This window comes from Metarhizium album (genome assembly GCF_000804445.1).
Source record: "Metarhizium album ARSEF 1941 chromosome Unknown scaffold_3, whole genome shotgun sequence".
NCBI lineage: Eukaryota > Fungi > Ascomycota > Sordariomycetes > Hypocreales > Clavicipitaceae > Metarhizium > Metarhizium album.
The window spans coordinates 389790-410477 of record NW_024467577.1 but is presented as its reverse complement, the minus strand read 5'-3'; the positions used below and the strand labels follow the sequence as shown (position 1 = coordinate 410477).

General features: G+C 54.4%; 6 protein-coding genes across 6 annotated transcripts; 3 read left to right on the top strand and 3 right to left on the bottom strand.

Annotated features, from left to right (window-relative positions):
* Positions 1-3978: 3978 nt before the first annotated feature.
* MAM_01892 (Zinc finger transcription factor ace1) lies at positions 3979-6303 on the top strand (the record flags this gene model as incomplete). The annotated part of the gene is made up of 1 exon (XM_040820691.1): positions 3979-6303. One exon carries the CDS (start codon positions 3979-3981, stop codon positions 6301-6303), a length of 2325 nt encoding a protein of 774 aa, XP_040681034.1.
* Positions 6304-7927: 1624 nt separating this feature from the next.
* On the bottom strand, positions 7928-8857 carry MAM_01891 (Esterase, SGNH hydrolase-type; the record flags this gene model as incomplete). The annotated part of the gene is made up of 1 exon (XM_040820690.1): positions 7928-8857. The coding sequence occupies one exon, from the start codon at positions 8855-8857 to the stop codon at positions 7928-7930; it is 930 nt and encodes a 309-aa protein (XP_040681033.1).
* Positions 8858-10066: 1209 nt separating this feature from the next.
* MAM_01890 (asparagine synthetase domain containing protein 1) lies at positions 10067-11984 on the top strand (the record flags this gene model as incomplete). The annotated part of the gene is made up of 4 exons (XM_040820689.1): positions 10067-10693; positions 10768-11178; positions 11248-11796; positions 11913-11984. The coding sequence occupies 4 exons, from the start codon at positions 10067-10069 to the stop codon at positions 11982-11984; spliced, it is 1659 nt and encodes a 552-aa protein (XP_040681032.1).
* Positions 11985-15639: 3655 nt separating this feature from the next.
* On the top strand, positions 15640-16539 carry MAM_01889 (uncharacterized protein; the record flags this gene model as incomplete). Its single annotated transcript, XM_040820688.1, has 1 exon — positions 15640-16539. One exon carries the CDS (start codon positions 15640-15642, stop codon positions 16537-16539), a length of 900 nt encoding a protein of 299 aa, XP_040681031.1.
* A 368-nt stretch (positions 16540-16907) lies between these two features.
* MAM_01888 (uncharacterized protein) lies at positions 16908-18299 on the bottom strand (the record flags this gene model as incomplete). Its single annotated transcript, XM_040820687.1, has 2 exons — positions 16908-17426; positions 17487-18299. The coding sequence occupies 2 exons, from the start codon at positions 18297-18299 to the stop codon at positions 16908-16910; spliced, it is 1332 nt and encodes a 443-aa protein (XP_040681030.1).
* Positions 18300-18434: 135 nt separating this feature from the next.
* On the bottom strand, positions 18435-20422 carry MAM_01887 (CAIB/BAIF family enzyme; the record flags this gene model as incomplete). Its single annotated transcript, XM_040820686.1, has 5 exons — positions 18435-18940; positions 18995-19499; positions 19579-19705; positions 19801-19832; positions 19961-20422. The coding sequence occupies 5 exons, from the start codon at positions 20420-20422 to the stop codon at positions 18435-18437; spliced, it is 1632 nt and encodes a 543-aa protein (XP_040681029.1).
* Between the last annotated feature and the right edge of the window lie 266 nt (positions 20423-20688).

Here is a 20688-nt window from a genome sequence, read left to right as displayed (position 1 = left end):
AGGACCCAAGATCCATGGCATCGTACTAAGGACCAGTCGGCGGGACAGCGTATCATTAGTGATCTGCATTTTGCGACAGACGTCAAGCATTGCCTCGTTCCATGGCGGGTTCGAGGCCAGTGCTGCAGGCGAGGATAACACACGATGACCGGGTCGAATGTCGACAAGCTTCACAAATCGGGCGGTGCATTGCAGGTGCCATGAGTTGTCGTAGTATCCTGCGCGGGCTCGATATGACTCTTGGGCTGGCGCAAAATATGAGCACTACTCGGGAGTCACTGACGCTGGAGTCTGCTTTATCTTTGCAGCAGCGATGGAAACAGGGCCGAAAGTCCATACAAGACAGGCTGTGAACCTCCGGGGGTTTATAAATCACAAAGCATGAATCCGAGGACCAAGAGGTATTCAGGCCGTGCTTCGTCTGCCATCACTGAAAGTGCCAGTAACTCCTACGGCCACAGCAATAGAGTCGGTTTCGGATCGGTCCTGCACACGGCTACGCTTTGCCCATCGCCATGTAATGCCATGGCATGCGTGGATCATATCGTAGATACTTGAGCACAATCATTCCATTCCACTACAGCTGTTCGCCTCACAGAGTAACGGTCAGCGTAAGGAACGCGAACGTAACGAGTAGACAGGGCCGCGATACCCTTGCCTCTTGCCTGGCAACGTGTTTCAACACTTGGCAAAGCATGAGAAGCTTCGAGCTGGCACCCCGGTTGGAGAACCACACCAGTCGAAGGCTACATTTGCTGATTGGGCAAGTGAAGGCTGCAAATAGAACAACACCAAAATGATGACAGCTATTCTCGCCCCTCCCAAAATCCCCATGGGTTTGGTGGATCGTAATGTGCTTTATTTGCGCGTCTGGAAGAAACAATTGGTACTGGAGATGGCGAGAGAGGTCCGATGGAGGGCAGTGTTTGCGTTGGTTATGCGTCGGCTTCTCTCTTCGAAAAGAAAAAACAACAATGTTGTTGCCTGACATCTACCTCGGAGCCTCAAGGGAAGGTGAATCGCGTTAGGGAGGCCTTCGATCGCGGGCCACTCTCGGCGGCAGTACCCGCCGTATATGAGGTAGCTGGTTCCACACATGTACATGAGTAGGGATGACAGAACCGCTTGACGTGGTTGAGGTCCTTGGCGAGGACTGAACTGAAACGCTGATTGATGCCTTGAGCTATTATCGGACCTTCAAAGGGTTTGATCACCCTGGCATAGGCTGCTCGATTAAACACAGCGCCATTGGCTGGAATAAATGCCACTTGAACTTGTGTCGCCGACAACCCGTGGAGCGTTTGAAAAGGGTGTCGACAAAAATGGAATAAGAAAAAAAAGAATCAATACAAACAACCCTTCCTTGGCTGCGGCGGATGGGATCAAGAGTCAAGACCACGGCCGGAAAAGGCAACTGCCGGACACGAAAATATGGAACCGAACAGAAACGCGGCATCACTGAGAGAAGAGAGTGGTGACTCAGTCGGTCTCGGCGCCATCACTGTTGACTTGACTGGCTTTCGACCGGCGATTGAGAGTGACCCTGGATTTCTTGATGGGCTGTGACTGGGCTGCCCTACGATGGACGGGATGGTGGAGGACGGCCGCGCAACGGACAGATCTCAATTGTGATGCTGATTGGATGCAGTCGCGGCGCCAGTCTGGCGTGACAATAGATGCAACACATGTCGCAGGTGGTGCTTGGTGGCTCTCTAAACGCCACCATCTGCCGGAGAACCAGGGAGAGTTGGTGATCGACAGGTCAAATGGGCCAACCAACAAGGCTCAGGGCCAACGCTGTTATTGAAGCCATGTGGGCTGCTGCTGTACGGAGTATGTAGTTAGTAGTTATATATTATGCCGTACACCAAAGTCCTGGACAAAAGGTCGCGGGCTCTCGGGCACGTCGATGAGGGTCGGGTTGCAGCACTGTACCAAATGTCAACGTCAAAGCGCTTCTTTGCTGACAAACCGCTTCGTGGCTATGAGCAAAAGTATCAGAGGATATCGATCCGGTCTTTCAGCCTCCAGGGGCCGCAGCCAGCCAGTCTGTGGTGCAGTGCGTCGTTCCATCGATCGCGGAGTGGCTCGCTGCTATGACGTGCCCACATAGGACATTGATGGGAGTGTGTCAATTCGTCTTGCTCCATGTTTGTTTCCGCACCAGGATGGACAGAGTCAAAAAGCATCCATGCCAGCACCAACAGAAATGCACACTCAACGCGGGTTCAACAGCCGAGTCCTAGCTGCAGTTGGTAGTCACTGGTCAGGGGCTAATGGACTGGCAAGGCAAGGAGGACCACGCCATGAGGTGACTACTCCGTACCCTGAGAGTCGTATCAAGCCACGATATCGCGCTGCTCTTGGAAGACGAGGAGCACGAGGAGCTGTTGGGCGTTGGGCCCATCGATTTCGACAGCCGACTTTTGCGTGCTGCTCGCGAGGCATTGCGACAGGCTTACGGCGGCGGCAGCGCCGGGCCAGGCCACGGTGTCAAGGTCCGAGGCCAAACATGGAAGCAACTCGTCATCAACCCCAACAACCGTCCGTCTGAAGTCGTCAACCGCTCGCTCCCATCCTGCCGTTCTGCCGTCCGACGCACCCACGCATCGCGGGGGGGTTTTGCGAGGTGGAACTAGGACGTGGTATGCAGACGCAATGCTCGTCGTCATGTCATTCGGGACGGACGATTTTTCTGATGACGCAGCCGCTTCTTTGGTGTTCTTGCAGGTGTTCAAAGCCCTCAAGCCGGCCTGGCGACTTGCACCGGGGAGTCGGCACTCGCAGATGCCACAAACCTACTCCGTACCTTGGTAGTTGACTCGGCCTCCAGGAGTGCCAGGTGCTTGGACCTTGGGGCACTATCCGACGCGATAGATACGTCGAGGTCATGCCCTTGTTGAAGATCTGTGTGAGGATGCGGCTCTGCGCCAGCAAGTTCGTGAAATCCCACCCGCTGCATTTACCACCCCAAAGTACCTCCTTGTCATCCAGCCAATCACCCGCGACGTTGCCGACAGGGATTATCGTCCTCCGCGCAACCCACCCTGACATACCCATCAGCTTGCGGAAGCCACTAGTCTCGTTTAGGCCAGAACTCTAGGCAGCAGCGTCCCCGGGGCTGAGGACGACTGGCACTCGCCCGGTTGGCACCGTCCATTTCCCGCCTCGTCACCGAAAGGCACTCTTCTCGTCTCAACGTCCGTCGTCTCTCATCTCCTCTCGCCGCTCTTCATCCGTCTCGTCGTTCCTTGCCTAACGCCCACCATCATCTGGTGGCCATTATCGTGTTGTTTTCGTTCTTTGGCGGGTCCCTGCCCGTCTAGCCGCTCCGTACCTCCGTTACTGCCGACTCCTATTTCCGCCTTCACACATATATCCAATCCATTTTACGCCCTAGTCCTCGCCCGAACACCAACCTTTCCCAATCTACCTGGTTGCTCATAACAAGCATTCTCTCGGCTGTCGGCATTTCCCTCATTCATGCGACATCATTTGCTCGGGTAACAGTCATATGTGAGGGTCGTCCGCCAGGGACATCGTCCTGTGCTTCTGTTCCCCGTTCAACACCATCAGCCGGCACTCCTGGCCCAAGCCTCTCGGCCATTCACCCGTGTGTCCATTGCCGGAGTTCCCATATATAAATCGACTATCCACCGGCATCGACAAGTAGATTGGTGAGGGACAGCTACTGTTCTCTCCAATTTCTCAATATTCCATTGTCTCCTCTTTCCTCTACGTCGCCAGGACAGGCATTTGGCCTGTCGTGGCTCCAATTCGAACCTACGTCGGTCCGTCCCGTCATTTGGCGCAACAGGCTGTGACTCACACACCACCAACATTACCGTTCTTCTCCGCCAGCCTCACGTTGATTCAATTGCGGGACAGAAAGGTTACCTGTGTCATTGCCGAACCAACCCTAGAAAGGACACCTGTGGTATTATCATCAATTTACTCTACCTGCATTGGGCCTTGAACATGTCCTTCGCCAACCCTCGTCGAAGGACTGCGGCGAGGAGTCCTGGGAAGGACAAGGACAACGAGAGTGGCCTGGCACTTAAAACAACCATGACCCTCCGTAAGGGTGCCACCTTTCATTCTCCCACGTCTCCTGCTTCTTCAAATTTGGAAGACACCTTTAATCCGCCTCTACTCTCTCGGTCCCAGACTCGTCTTGATGACGTTATCGACGCCAACCGTCGACGCATTGCTCTCACTCTGAGCGACATCGACGAGGCTCTCTCCAGGACCGAGAACCTGTCTCTATCGCCTAAACCCGAGAAGAAGAACCTTCGTGACACCAGCCTTCCTGTTCCCCAAAGCTTCCTCAACCTTCCTGTCGTTGACTCAACCATGGCCCACCCCGAGCCTGAGCGTCCGGTCTTGCGCCCTCGCTCAGTGCGTCGATCAAAGCAGCGAATGTCGGACAGCGGCCTCGGTTCTTCTATCGCCACTACTATTGAGAAGTGCGAGGCTGCTCAAACTGCTCGAAAGAACGGCATCAATACACCGAAAACGGCAGTAGCCCTTACCGGCTCCGGTGGGTCTTCTACAAAAGGTTCTCTTCCTTCATTGAGCCAAAAAGCCTTCAACCGCATCCACGAGCACACCCTTCGTCCCCTTCTCGAGAAGCCAACCCTCAAAGATTTCAAGTCTATTGTGCTAGATATACCCGGGAGAATTCGATCCAAGGAGATTATTTGCCTTCGAGATCTTGAAAAGACTCTGTTTTTTATGGCACCAGTAAGTCGGCTTTTAACTGATGACGGCGTTTGGAGTTATACTCATCAGCGATTGCTTCTAAAGGGAACGGCCAAGTCCGCCACCTTGTACCTCGATTTCTGCCTTACCTCGATTCGATGCATTCAAGCAACTGTCGAATATCTTACGGATCGAGATCAAGTTCGACCTGGCGACCGCCCTTACACTAACGGCTACTTCATCGACCTGAAGGAACAAATCTACCAGTACGGCAGACAGCTTGCCGCCGCCAGAGAGAAAGGCAGCTCTGGCGACGCGGATGTGGACAAGTATGTACCGCGCTTCGTGCCGCTAGACCATCCCGCTAACAACTATCCAAGGGAGGATGAGATCAGGCTCTACGGTGGTATCGCCGAGAATGGCCGCCCCGCTGAACTCATTCGCGTGAGAAAGGACGGATCTGCCATCTCTATTGCTACTGGAAAACCTGTAGATCTCAGCGAAAACCCCGTCACTTTCAAGCGCTCGCTTTCTGAGCAGCGTGAGGACGAGGAGGAGATTATGCGCTCCATGGCTCGCAGGAAGAAGAACGCCACCGCTGAGGAGCTGGCGCCCAAGAAGTGCCGTGAGCCAGGTTGCAAAAAAGAGTTCAAGCGACCATGCGATCTGACCAAGCACGAGAAGACGCATTCTCGACCATGGAAATGCCCTATCCCAACTTGCAAGTATCACGAGTTTGGATGGCCCACTGAGAAGGAGATGGATCGCCACGTCAATGACAAGCACTCTGATGCGCCCGCCAAGTTTGAGTGCCTCTTCAAGCCTTGCCCATACAAGTCGAAGCGTGAATCGAACTGCAAGCAACACATGGAGAAGACTCACGGCTGGACCTACGTGCGAACCAAAACCAACGGCAGAAAGCATTCTGGCAAACCGGCCAGCTCTGCTCAACAGACTCCTCCTCTTGGTAATACGTCCACCCCGTCCAGCACTCCCACTTATAGCGTCCCAACTCCTCCACAGGATCAGGATGCCATGACTTTCCCCACCTACCAAGCAGACAGCGATTGGTTTGCCACGTACGGTATCCAGCCAGCGACACTGGATGGTATGGACTTGACACTGGAACACACGTCTCCGTCTTCTGCCACCTCTTATGAGCAGTACCCTCCTTACCAGAATGGGTCGACGTTCATCCTCAACGACGAGGATCTCTATGCTGCGCACGTGCAGCTTCCCGTGCAGTTGCAGGTGCCGGAGCAACTATACAACAAGATTATGCCTCAGCAGCCACCATCTTACAGGGATGTTCAACGACGTCCGCCTCCCCAGTTGCAGGTTCCGGCCCACTTCTCGCCCTCTGGACAAGAAAACGCGATGCTCTTCACTCCGAACTCACTTCGCGAAGTTGATGAGGGGTTTGATGAGGCATACATTGGAGACGGCTCGGATTTCCCGCTTTTCCCTGCTACTTCTGCTCACAAGGACAACAAGTTTCAACAGCCCTTGTTTGCTGAGGTTCCTAGCGCAGATGTTGGCTTCTCCCAGGCGTCCCAGGCAGATTTGTTTGACCAAGTGGACTGGACAAACTTGGACCTCTAATTTATCCGTGAGTGAATGACTGTGGACGATGAATAGACTGTGATGGGCTTCATAGCCATCACTCAAACACAGCAAGACTGTGCTTTCAACGGAAGACGCGAGTCAATTTTTTGCTTATGAATTTACGAAGATGGAATGAAACTGGGACAGCGAAGACGATTCGCTCTTGTTTTAAGGAGACATTTGTCGTACTGTTCGCCAAGTTGTGCTTGTTGAAGTTGCACTTCAATATGGTAGGATGAAGGTTCACAGGTTAACACTATACTGGAACGTCGCGGCCCATTTGGGTATTAATTTTGATGAAGATTGCAGGGGTGGATATTTAGCGAAACAGATTTCGCCTTTTCCAATTAATGGAGTATAGAAAGACTATCCACCTAGAAATACTCACGCCGTACTGTGTGCCTTGAGCGTGGTGAGAAGTCAGTTGCTGACTTAGTGTGAGTGTTCAGCAATATTCTTGCTAGATTGTGTCAACCAAGATCCTTAGGTTGAGAGCTACCCGGTACAAAACAAGAGGAATCTGTCTTGTTTCCTTGGGTTGAGCCATATTTCTGTACAATTATTCTATTGACACTGGTGGGGGGTTGGTGCGAATTGACAAAGGCTAGATGGGACCAGGACCAGGACCGTTTGGACTACTGAGCCAAGAAACGGCCGTACAGAGCCAGCGCCGCAGACTCCAGATCAACATGTAGGGAATTCCAGCTTGAACAAGGGTGCAGCCAGGTCAACGTTCCCTCTGCCGCCGGGGTATGCGAAGTAACAAGTCGACACGTGGCCGAAGGCAGACGAGAGCCTACGACGCCACTGGTAGCCCGTGTAAATCGGCCGGGCAGGGTACTCCGTACTGAACATGGTAACAGGCCAGCAGCAACACGAAATCGCTTAGCCGGAGACTTTAAGCCCAAGGGGCATGATGTTTATATATATATTTGAAAAAAAAAAAAAAGGCCAAGCAAGCGATTTGATGTGTAGGCAAGCTGCTTAGTGTTCGAGGGACAAAAAAATCTTCTCCGATACAGGGAATCGAACCCTGGGCTGCTCGGTTCGCCATGCGCGACATGAGAGCGAGCGATGTTAGCCACTACACCATATCGGACTTGGGCGATTGCACGACTGCCTTGCAGGCGCCATAGGTGGGATGCCGTGGGGTTTCCTATTACGCTATAAGGAGGATTCACGGCCAGGTCGCGAGGGAGACGAGTTCGCCGTCTGACCTGGTTGGGAACTCGGATCGATATTTCTCAGACTTCTAATGGCGTAGGCACCGTCAGTGCACCGCTTCTGGGCTCATACGTCTGTCTTCTTCCACTTCAGTGATGAGCGTGCGCTCGCGAATGCCCAATGGGTTCATCTTGCCATTGCCACCTTTGTGCTCCTGCCCGCCGCATCATTCTTCGCATCTGAATTCTAGACAGGGGCTTCTATTGCATGAGACTGGATTGTATATTGAACCTGTCGCCATTTGTGGCCTGAACAACGCAAGGCAAGGCAAGGCCGTGTACGGAATAGCTGATTGCCAGTGCAGCAGTTGTCCGCGGACTGCTCCGTACCTTTCTTTGTGTTTAACCAACGCTGGATGGATGGGGACTGCCACGGCTCGTGGCCCTCTGCACCAGCTCTAAGCGCCAGGAACGGGCTTGGGCTCGTTGAGGAATCCCTTGGCAGCAGCTTCTTGGATGCCGCGGAGCCAAATGGCAGCCATCTTGCTGTAGCCCGCGTCATTGGGGTGCGTGGCGTCGGCCATGTCGGGCGCCTGAGGAGCGTCGGCGGCGTGCATGTCCACCAGGACGATTCTCTTGCCCTGGGCCGCCCGGTCCTCGGCGACCTGCTCAATCTGCGCGTTTACCCTCCCGACGCGCGCTTCGACCGGGGGGGACAGGTTGACGAGGAGCGTGGACAGGATGACGGTGGAGCCGGGGGACGCCGTCCACAGATACTCGAGGAGGCGGTCGATTCGGCGTCCCGCGGCGTCGAGGTCCAGGTTGACGGCGCAGTCGTTGGTGCCGGCGTTGACGAGGAACACGTTGGGGAGGCGGCTGGGCACGGCGGCCTCGGCCTTGGACCGGACCTCGTGGATCAGGAAGCCGGGCCAGCCCTCGACGGCGTTGTCCTCCATGGACCCGTGCCTGCGGGACCCGACCATGCCGACGGCGTAGCCGTTGCTGGTGAGGAGGTCGTGCAGGTCGCCGCGGTAGCCGTTGCCGGTGGACGAGCCTTGGCCGTAGGTGATGGACGCGCCGAGGGGCATGAGGCGCAAGGCGACCTTGACCCTGGTGGCTTCTCCTCGGGGCATGGAGGCTGGTGGTGCTCGAGCCGGACTGGGCTTTTGGTCGGTGGTGGTGCGTGTTGCTGTTGTCGTGGCCCTGGGTGCTGCGAGAAGGGTCAAGTTGCAGATGCCGGTGGTGACGAGGGCCAGGCCCGCCACGGCCAACCGGCTCAGGCTCAGGCTCAGGCTTTGGACGGGCGGTGACATGTCGGCGTTGCGGTTGAATCCTCCTTGTTGCGCGCGCGTCTGGATGTGAATCTGGGCAGAGCCGGCGGCGGCCATTTAAGGTGTACGGACAACACCACGCACCGAATGTGGCGATGATGCCCTTTATTATCCGTGTGCATGGCAGGGATTGCGGGCCACGATTTACGGCCAGATAGGTACTACCAGCACTCCGATTGCGCATTTCTGATTTCAAATTCTCGGTTGAACATCAACGCTTTACGACGAGGCTCGACTTGGAACCGAGGGCAAGGGGGCGAGGCGACCTGCTTTCTGGCAATCCTTGGACCGTCTTGGCTCCGTTTCTGCGTTTCTGCCGGGATTCTCGGATGCTCTCGCTGCATTGGGGCGTACTGGGACATGTCGGCTTGGACTTGCTGGTCGATCTCGGTAACGGCTCGTCAGCTTCGGATGGATGGTAAGCGACCGCGTGGGCGGCGACGTGTTGTGGCAGTGAGCGGCCGGGCCGTGTGGTTGGACTGCTGGACCGTTGATTTGTTTCGACGAGTCGACCACGTTGATGTGACTAATAATGAAAACCGTACTGTCGATTTCGGAGTTGCAATGACAAGTGTGGTAAGGATTAAATTCTTGGCATGAGCGGTGGTGGGTAAGTAGTTGTATAGTCAACCTGCGAGACCAACTTTCGTGTACAGTAAACCAGGTCTATAACGATAACCTTCGTGAGCAATTTTGCATCGTTATAACCCGACTACAGGGATTATATCGCTAAGATGCGACTACCCTTTTAGGAAAGAGCCCCACATAGCCCCACTTTTGTTAGTAGATAAGGCTGATAAGGCCTGATAGGGCCTGATAAGGGATTTTAGGGGGGATAAGTTGGTGTGTAATTATAAACTTATATATATTAATAAGCAATATTTACAAGAAAAATCGCTATAGATAAGAAGTCACTTTTATATATATAACATATAGGAAAGGTACTTCACGCCTAGGCGTGTGTGCCGAATCGCTATAACAGGGGATCGTTATAAACCTGCTTTACTGTAGATGGACAGATTCTGGAGGTGTCACCTTTCCATGGGGTTTGTAAGCACCGGTGACCTCTGCGCCGTGTCCAAGGTGGGTCTCGGCTCCAAGTATCTACCAGGTACGGAGTACTTAAAAGAATCAACGTCGCGGCCACAGACCTTGGAGGAAAAAAGCATTTTCACGGCCACTTCGTGCTGCCACCACAGAGGGGAGCAGAAAAGTCCCACGGGCCGGGAGACAAGAGTCTCATCTTGAATCGGCGCTGGCTGGAACATGTGCGGCATCTATGCTGTCATTTACACAGCTGGACAATGTCCCATCCCGTCTGCCACCCTACAACGTCGCCTCCAGAATCGCGGCCCCGATCACCTGGGCACGGTCACGACCGGCCTGGGCGGAAATGACGCGATATCGTTGTCATTCACTTCGACGGTGCTTTCTTTGCGAGGGGATCATGTCACAAAACAGCCGCTCGTCGACGACACCACCGGCTCTGTGCTCTGCTGGAACGGAGAAGCATGGGAGCTCGACCGGCAGACAGTCCAAGGTAATGACAGTGAGGCTGTTCTGTCCTTGCTGAGCGTGGCGAGTCACCGTTCCTTGAAGGATGATGGAAGAGGCGTGCTTGACGCGCTTCGTGGAATCCGTGGCCCCTTTTCTTTCATTTATTTTGACAAGCCCGCGAAGCGTCTGTACTATGGGCGAGATCGTTTAGGACGGCGGTCCTTGCTGGTCCAGCCTGGAAGCCCGTTTCTTCTGGCGAGCATATCTGACTCTCTCAACTCTGGATGGAGTGAAGTTGAAGCAGATGGGATATACACCCTACAGTTCAGCCACGAGGCTGTTGCACTGGAGGACCTGGTTCACGCCAAGCACGACTGGGTCGAGAATACCTCGCTAGTGAGTCCATTCATGATGCAAAGCATACCACATCTCGGGATTTTGTCCTTGCCACTTACGCCACGACCCTGCAGGTATCAGGAATCGGCGCCTTCAACAGCTCGATTCCGCTCGAACCCTTCCACCTCACCTCGCAGTCTGGCGTCGTGGCCCAGCTCCGCCAGCTTCTCACCGAGTCCTTGCAGCTGCGAGTGCTCCAGGTACCCATACCGCCCAAGGCTTCATCCACGGATGCCAGAATAGCCGTCTTGTTCTCCGGGGGGCTGGATTGCACCGTCCTGGCTCGTCTCGCAAGTCATGTACTGCCGCCGGACCAGCCCATCGACCTGATCAATGTTGCCTTTGAGAATCCTAGACTTGCAGCCCAGAACAAGGGTGCCTCTCAAGATGAACTGTTCGCATCGTGTCCAGATCGAATCACCGCAAGAAAGTCGTTTGCTGAATTGCTCGCTGTTTGTCCCTCGCGCAAGTGGCGTTTGGTCGTCGTAGGTCCCCATCTGCGATTGCCCAGGTCAGCCTCTCAGCTCTTTCTCTTCCACTGACAATGTTTGCAGGTAAACGTACCATTCTCGCTAGCCACAGAACATCGCGCCGAAGTCATTGACCTCATGCATCCTCACAACACGGAAATGGACCTCTCCATCGCCTTTGCCCTCTACTTTGCCGCGAGGGGCTCCGGGCTTGGCCAGACCAGACTGGTTACACAGCCAGAGCCGTACGAGAGCACCGCTCGGGTGCTCATTTCTGGTCTGGGCGCAGACGAACTCTTTGGAGGCTACGTCCGGCACCAGAAAGCATTCAACCTCCGCGGTCACGCTGGACTCGTTGACGAGCTCAGACTCGATCTAAAACGTTTGGGCAAAAGAAATCTCGGACGGGACGACAGGGTGATGGCTACCTGGAAGCGAGAAGTGCGCTTTCCCTACCTCGATGAATCATTGGTAAAATGGGCTATGGAGCTCCCTGTCTCCCATAAATGCGGGTTTACAAACGACGGCGTGGACGACAGCTGCAATGGGACACCTGAGCCGGGAAAGCGGGTGCTGCGTTTGCTTGCCGAAGAGCTAGGCATGAACGTCGTGGCAAGGGAGAAGAAACGTGCCGTAAGTGAGCTTTCTCGACTTGTCCTTTGCAGAACATGGTGCGAAAATGATCAGTCTGCCCGTCCAAATTCCGTCGGGCCATCTTGGAGCAGTAAACAGGCTAACGCCGCGCACAGATTCAATTCGGTGCTAGAACAGCCAAGATGGAGAACGGCAAGGTCAAGGGGACCACTCTCATATGCCCATGATGCGGGATATATACTCGGCGCCTCCCGTCCTGTACCATGTACTCGGAATCTTTCTGCGTGAGGCAAGTACCACTGTCGGATTCTCAGACGGAAGCCCCTTCAGCTAGTTTCAGGGCGCTCTGTACTGCGGAGCATCTCGTACCAGTCTTAAGGTGACGAGACGGACCTGGTTAGTCGGCCGTGATGACGACCAACAGATACTTCTGAGCTATGTGTCGTTTCTTTTGGCGGGGCGGGTTCGTCTTTCCCATCCATGAACTCGGCTGTGTGTTTTGCCCAGAGCAAAACCCCCCTCTGTTCTGTGCTTGGGAAACGCGTCCTGTCCGCCTACGACAATGGCAATGACGTCGTAAAGGCAAGTCTGAGCCGCATGTGCACACTGTCTTGCTTGCACGTTTGTTTTCCCGCCAGCCTCGGCACGTGCATGATGGTGAATCAACGGTTCTGTCAGATGGCGAACGATGATACATCTTGATGAAAATTCGGCATCATCCGTGGATCAAGAGTCAAGACAGTACGTAGCTTGACGCGGTCCAAGGAGAGAGTACTACCCGGGTGCCGTGTCAAGCAGGGTCGAACACACGCAAACTCGTGGCGGCAGAAGTAGTTAGAGGAGAGAGCAGAAGACAACTGGGACCGAGTCGAGCCGCCCATCCTTGCGCCCGAGCCCGGGCGGGCGCCTTGGCTGTGCGACATTACTCGCGGGGAATTATCACAAATCGCAAAAGTATCCCGTATTCGGAAGTCGGGACACACGTACGGAGTACATGCATGCACGCATGCAGACGGACAGACAGACCAACAGACAGAAATGGTCGCCGAGTACCAAGAGCAGCGTCGTTATTGCACAGCGACAGCGAAAAGGGGCTTCTCTCATGGGCAGGGATGGCACGGCGCCCTGACCTGGCTGTAGCCTGTCAAGCTCGCTGGACAAGGTGCTCACTAGCAGTAGAATTACCGACCTGTATCATGTTGGGGAGAAGAGGAAAAAGGAAACAAGTAAAAGACCACAGGACATGAATGTGCGGACAACCACCACTCGCTTGTTGCAGATGTTGTAGCCAGCATGGACAACGGCCGCCGGGCACTCCTGAGTCCTTACTAGCTACCCAAGCAGGTAGCAAGCAGGAGTATGTAGTAAATTCCAGACATGGAATCGAAAGACATGGTTCGCTTCGGCACGTAGCCGTATTCTTCACGGCGCGTGTAATGGCGCCCGTTGGATGCCGACCAGTCGATTGACGTGTTGGAACCACGGTTTGCCTGCCGGCCATCTTGCATCGTGTGGTTTGCTCGTGTCCCTCGGATCAGGTCTCGCGGAGGCATTGTTCACATGCAAAAAAGAACAGAGGGCAGCACCGTCGCTCACGAACGACTCCGAATCACGTCGGGATGCTCTGGAAACGCTAGACCACGTTATCTGCACGTTCCATCAGGGACACCGCAACGGTGACTCAGCCTCGTTCGTCTCTGTCGCCGCTTGGCAAATTGCACCTGCATGTCCCAGCGTCGTCACATCATCCATCATACATGTCCGGCACGCCGGCAACGAGATGCCCTGAATCATTAATCATTTGGGCCAGAACCAGAACGGGCGCCGATGAGATGAGCAACGTTTCTTTTTTTTCTCTTTTCTTTCCATCCTTTTTTCCCTGGTTTTACTTTTTCTCTCTTCCCCCGGCCCGTCAACAACCAGTCTCCACTTGTCTTGTCCACCTTCAGTCGTGGCTGAGCTCGCGGCGGTCAACAACAGAACAGAGGCCGGGATGGGATGAAGATGGATCTGCAGAGTTCCTTGATCCATGCGGGCGCCCGTTCCCGCCTCTGGGGCATCATGAGGCTGCCGATCCCAGTTCGTTGGCGACATGCTGTGTACGGCGTACATGGCCGCCCTGTTCACGGGCTGCATACGGAGTAACTACTCGGTGCATACTCCGTACGCCTTGGTTGTTTGGCTGCCAAGAGGTTCCTCTAATTTGGTGCTGCCCAACGCATTGCCGTGAGACATCAGCAGAAAGTCGAGGCTGAGGCTGTTGCCGGCATTGAGATTAAGTTGCTTTCCTTCTTCACTCCAATTGACCGAGAGAGAAGACTCACAAGAGGAGGCACTCATCAGGCCTCAAGGGGAGAGGGGGAAACTTGCTTTTGCTGCTTGCAGACAGCGCGTGCCTTGACATTGTCTCCGACAGCGGCCCGTCCAAATTACACAAACTTCCGGTAGCCTTATGATGCATGGGTCGACAAAAACTTGCTAGTATGTACTCCGTACGGAGTAGTTGCATCATAGTGGTGGTAGAAGACTAGAAGTGATGTCTCAGCCGAGAATTGTAATGCGAGAGCTGTCTACTCCGTACGGCGTGCGGAGCACCGGGTACGGAGTATGACCAACATCGTGGTCAGCATCCGAGTACCTGCCATGTCTGCGCGCCAGTCCTTATGGCGCAACTTGTTGTTCTATCGTTGGTTTGCTGTGCAATGGGAATAATACCCAATGCTGCACGTAATTCCTAACTGGCGACGAGAAATTCCGAGGTGGCCTCAACGTCGTGATTCGCAAGCCGGCAATGTCTATGGACATGCCGCCAGGACAAGCGTCAAGTTGGTACAGACTCCTGGCCTAGCCTGGCGCCGGATGCTTCCACCGGCCAGAAAATGAGTTGCCATGGTCAGGGGGGGGTGTGATTTAGGCTCTCAGAATTCATCGTGAGAAAACAACCACCTTGGAGCTCGTCCCGGCAAATACAAGCACCTGTTTTGCCAAGGTTTCACACACAACTTGACAGGCCTCGAATACCAGACCAGACCAGACCAGAGCTTGGAACAATGAGTACTGGTGACTTCGGGAATTGCCGATGTAGCATAGCAGTCTCATGTAACCTGTTAATGCCCCTGACTCTGATCGTGGTCGTTTGTCTGATAATTGCTGCGGGTCCCCGTGCTTCCCGTGAAGACAACAACAACCTTGGCCGTGGTATTGTTCCGTCCCTTGTCGTCGACCACAGATCCAGTCGGATGGGAATCAATACATGGTACTCCGTAGGCGCTGTCCACGGGGCCTCCTATTAATATTTCTTCCGGCATATCATGGGTCTTTGTGGGGCTGTCAATCTCGAGGTTTGCTTCTTGTGCTGCGTCCGATATGCCATGATCCGTCTTGTGAAAGGGTGACGGCCAAGATCCACAGATAGCGGCCTGCCGACGACGGTGACCACCGGGTGGATGGTGCATAGTGGCTGAAATGCACAGTCTCCAGCTGAATGGGACCGGGGCCGTTGGCGAGTGCCTCTGTTGTGATGTGATGTGTCCTCCACGATGATTCTTGGTCGACGGGGGTGGCGGAACGGTCTGTGTCTGTGTAGGGACTCGTGTGCCGAGTAATCCTGGAAGCTGGGCCTTGTTGTAGACTTGTAGTGCTGCGTGCGCCAGGCTTCAGCCAACTTGGCACGGGGGACGAGTCCCAGACGACAATTCAGTAGTTATTTCGCGAGAAGCACCGTCAGAAAATGTTATATAAGTCGACGTGCGGTCCCACGACCTCCCGCCTCTCTCGGTACCTCAGCCTCGGTCTCCTCCTCAGCAACTCTCAAGCCCTCAAGCGCATCAGCTTTGTCATTCATTCGTTCCTAAACACTCAGTCGCTCTTTTCTAAGCCAATATGCGTTTCATTGTTGCTGTCGCCAGCCTTGCTGGTATCGCCTCCGCTACCGTCATCAATGCCGTTGCGGATGTTGCAGTTGACGCCCTTGTCGACGTCGACGCCGCAGCCCACCTCGGCGTCAAGCTTCTCGACGCCAAGAAGGCACACAGTGGTTACAAATGCCCTCACGCAATGAGCTACTGCCCGTGGACCAAGGCCTGCGCCTGCCCCCCTGGCCAGAAGCTCGACCTCGAGACCAAGACCTGTGTCGGTGACGTACTTCGAGGTGCTTGGCCCGAGCCTGATGTCAGTGTCTACGCCTCGGTCGGCGTCACGCTCGGCAAATTCTGTGCATTCTCTCCCACCAAAATCGTCAAGTACGACCCCAACCACGAGTATTGCCAGGCAAACCTCCACAACGTTGCCTTCTTGGCGGATATTGCTATTGCGGCAGAGATCGCTCACCTGGTCGAGATCGACGTCAATGCCAACATTAGTGCCGAGCTGAAGAACGTATGCGCCGCCCTGACTGGTCTTTACATCGAGGACGTGCTTGATGCCGTCGTCGCCTTCAACACCGACCTCCTTGGCCTCGCTGTTGTCGAGGCCGACATCAAGGCCAGCCTGGGTGTAGGTATTTTCAACCTGGTCAACAGCCTCACTTGCAGGCTCGGTTTGGGCGGCTGCAACTATGACTGCGTCGCTTACTGCACCAAAGGCTGCCCCAACTATGTCGACGTCGTTGGCGAGCTTGGTGGTCGTATCACCGGTCTCGTTGGCTTCTGCATTCTGCCAAAGGTCATCTTGGTCGTTAACAGCCTCAAGGTGGTCGTCAGCGTCGTTGTTGACGGTCTTCTGTGTCTTGTCGGTGGTGTTATCAGGACCGTCTTGTCTACGTTCAACTGCCACTGCAAATAGTTGTTCTAGGACATGTGACCGTAGCATCTGGACCAAGTGCCTGGTTGAGTACGGAGTGGTTGATAGAAGACGATCTAGCGTTTGTATCCGGTAATGTCTTGGCGTCGGTCATGCCTGCAACGATGTAAATAGTTAATTTCTTTTTAGAGGCGATGCAATAGTCTCTAGATTATAATATACCAGCCTGGCATCACCAAGACGTCCAACGGTGACAAAAAAATGAAGCGCGACTACGTCCTCCAGTATGTTTGACCATGTCCTACGTGTGTGAGCTGCCCAAAAAGCAATGGGGTATACAGATACGACTCAACTAGAGCTACAGCAGACATGTGACATAGCAGATCCACCACATTATGAAATACAAGCCTTCACGCACACGTTGACACAACCATCGGCTTTCCAAGATTGTCCAGCATAAAGTGGCTAAACGATTCGTCATCATTGTCGTCAGTTAGGAAAGCCCGGTCTTTGGTTTCTGGAGGGAGTTTGGAGTACAAGCCTTGCCCAGCTCTGGGCCAGGTAGGCGGTAGCGCGTCTCCCTCGACGTCCTCATCTTCTGGTGTGTCGACCTCATGTTGTGCCATTATGAGACGCTTCAGCGCTTTCTTTGCGTTTTTCTGCCTCTGTCGTGATTTTGGATTAAGTACAGCATGGCCATGTCTACGTCTTCCAGCTGGACGAGCACCACGAGCTGCCGCAGCAATCTGGACGTCTAGAGAACGGGGGATAGACCTCTCCCAGTCCGGAGAATCGAAAATCGGCAAGTCTGGATGCTTTCTCGACACAGACACCAGGATATCAGCAAGAAGCTGGGGTTTAATCTGATCACAGAATGAAAGAATATCCAGTAAATCCGTTCTTTCCTTCCTCAGGAAATATTGTGTGCGCTCCAAGTGTCACTTGTTAGTTCAATGGGGGCTGTGATGCAGTGCGTTGACGGAACTCACGGCTACATCGGAGGACTGTCCAGCATAAAATCCCACCAAGTCTGATTTTGCAGGAGAAATTCCATCGCTAAAAGCTGAAAGTGCGTTCTCCCTTATATCGTCAACTGCGGTTTGACCTGGAAAGCCTATTGTCGATGGGAGACTTTCCAATGCAGTCTTTGATGTGCTGCGCTCTGCAGTTGAGAACAGCCGAGGAGATGCAAATATTTTGGAGTTGGAGTTGCTGAGCATCGATTTTGGGCATGCTATTGTACTTTGTGTAAAGTCCGGGGGGTCAGAATCGGGGTCGTGCTTGCGTTTTAAGCTGAACGAGACGGAGGCTATCTGTTCCTGCTGCGTCATCGAGGCAAGAGGTGAGGACAGAGCTGAGCTATTAGGCAACGACATTGTCCATGAATCCGCGGGCTTCACTTTCCCCTTGTTGCAGCCAAGCTCATTGGGCATATGTGATGAGCTCCCTTTGGTCGGCCCCAGGTTGTCACTGTTGTCTCGAATCCGGCTTAGAATGAACGCAGCTGCCGAGGTGAACTGCGGCATGTAATTACTGCCAACGACCTGATGCCCTACAACTTGGCTTGAAGTCGCTTCTGTGACGTTGGTCTCAGTCGATGGAGGAATTGAAGGCGTGCGGTCGGAATCTATAACCTTGACAGCGATGCATCCTTCCCCCAGCGGCGTCTCTGGTGGTGATGTCATGGTCCACTGGATGGCTGGAAACTCGTTGAGGTATGAATGTTCATGGACGCTACGTGGTGATGCTCGATAAGAGTTGAGATTGGCTGGGCGAGACTTGCTGAATCCTGATAGATCCATGGGCGGATGGGTGTCACGTGATGCCACCACATGGACCTACACTGTGACCTCTTGTCAACAAGGTGCGACGATACATGGAATTAATGGATCTACAGCTATTGTCTAATGTTCTCCCAAAAAGGGCAAAAAAATCTTTCAACGTATGGCGCCTCGTTCTTTCAGGGCCGAAATGTCAGACTTGGTCATGCCAAGATGCTCGCGGAGAATTTCGTCGGTGTGCTGGCCAAGCATGGGCGGCACGGAGCGGATAGAAGGCTGGGTTTCAGAGAATTTGAAGGGCGTGTTGACCATTTTGATTGGACCACAAACTTCATGTTCCATTTCGACAACCATGTTACGCGCCTTTGTGTGGGCATGGTTCAGCGTGGTTTGCACGTCGTTCACGGCCGCGTAGGGCATACCACTGCCTTCAAACACCTGCAGCCACTCCTGGGTGGTTCGCTGCCGTGAGATGTTTTCAATCTCAGCCTCCAACTGCTGGCGGTTTGCGACTCTGTCAGCGTTCGTCTTGAATTTTGCATCACCCTTCCACTCAGGTTTACCAAGACCGTCGCATAGGACTCCAAACAAGCGATCATTCCCGCCGCCAAAGAGGATGTCTCCGTCCTTGGTCTTGAATGATCTGTAAGGAACAATGGAAGCTGGAGAGCGTCAGCTTCCCGACAAGTCATTCGTGAATCGGGGGAACGACTCACGATGTGCTGTGCCCCATCTGCCCGCGTCTTTCTTCCCGCTGACGAGGCAGCTGCTGGCAATATTCGCCAGGGTTGCTGTCTGGCAGTCGCTCAGGGCTACATCGATATATTGGCCCTTGCCCGTCTTGGCCCTGCCCAACAGTGCTGCCATGATGCTGTTGCTGGTGTAGAGGCCGGTGGTAAGATCGGTAACGGCCACGCCAACCTTGACAGGAGGACCGTCTCGCTGGCCGGTGATGTGCATTAGGCCAAACTCGGCCTCGACCATGACATCATAGCCGGCGCGGTTGGCATATGGGCCGGTTTGCCCGTAGCCGGTGATGGAGGCGTAGATGAGACCAGGGTTGATCCTGCGCACGGTGTCATAGTCCATCGAGTACTTCTTTAATGTGCCGGGGAGATAATTCTCAACGAGGATGTCGCATTTGGCAACAAGCTTGTGCAAAATGTCTACCCCATCAGCATGCTGAAAAGAGAGAGCCAGTGACTTTTTGTTTCGGTTGGCCTATGACAAAGAGATGTTGTTCAGCGGGATCGGAGGCTGTCGATTCCCTATCGGCCACGGACGGGTGCAGTGAACCTACTCCGAGAAAGTATGCAGCCTCTCCAGGGCCGTCGACTTGTGCCTCGGGCTTGTATGCGGCATAGGGTGGCCCCCATGCTCGTGTGTCATCTCCTCTCACAGGATGCTCGATTTTGATGACCTCGGCACTGCATTGTGAAGGGGGGCGGGGGGGAAGTGAACGAGGTCAGCAAGTCGACATCCACATATGCACCGAAGCCATCGTGAAGCATGTTCAACTCACCCAAGATCACCCAGAATTTGGGTGCAATAGGGCTGTATTTGGCCACGTCAGCAAAAGTGCACCCTGCTACCTGCCATGGCGGCGTCACTGGCGCCTGGTGTGTTGTGGCGGTCAAGAATCGAAGGCACTCACACCGGCCAAGACTCGTGTCATGTCCAACACTCGATAGCCTTGTAGAGGCAGAGGCAGAGGCAGCGGGGGCTCTGGCGCAGTCGAATGCCGACGGAAGCCATTGGCACGATACGAGGACCGCATCGGCGACAGCGGCCGAATACACCTGGAAATGGCCGACATTGCCAATACGCGTGCCGTCGACAGCGTCGCTGGAGCGCGTGTTGGTCGGAGCGAGGGTGAGGGTGATGAGAAGGAGTGTGGGCGGGAGCGAGCAGTCGGCCCGTCGTGTGTCTGTATTATGCCAGTCGGTTCGGTGATGAACAGGGCGGAATCGGGGCGGGGCGGGGGGGCCCTTCACAGAGCAGCCAGCACCAGCGGGGGACGACAGCGGGGCGCTCGGGGCGGTTCCGCCTGGGGGCGGTTGCATCTTGGGCGGATGGGCGGCTAGCTTTGGCGGGTTGGCGGCGTTCAGTGATGACTGGGGCGGGCCCGGGCCGCGGATTGACATGTCAACAACGTCCAAGGCCGCTCCAAGGAAGGACCAATCGCCACCGCCCGCAAAGGTTGACAATTTCGACCAACATCAATTGCTTCATCGGCTTTGCCCAACTTGAACGCACGTATTTCTGTTGACTCGCGCCTTGTTTTGGTCCAACAAGGCGCAGTGACCAGAAAACGCTCTTGCTTTACCCCTACATTGGCCAATGCGTCGACAACACGAGAGCGGCGCAGGCGCAGTCTTCATCCGGTTTGGAGTTCTGGACAGCACAGCCG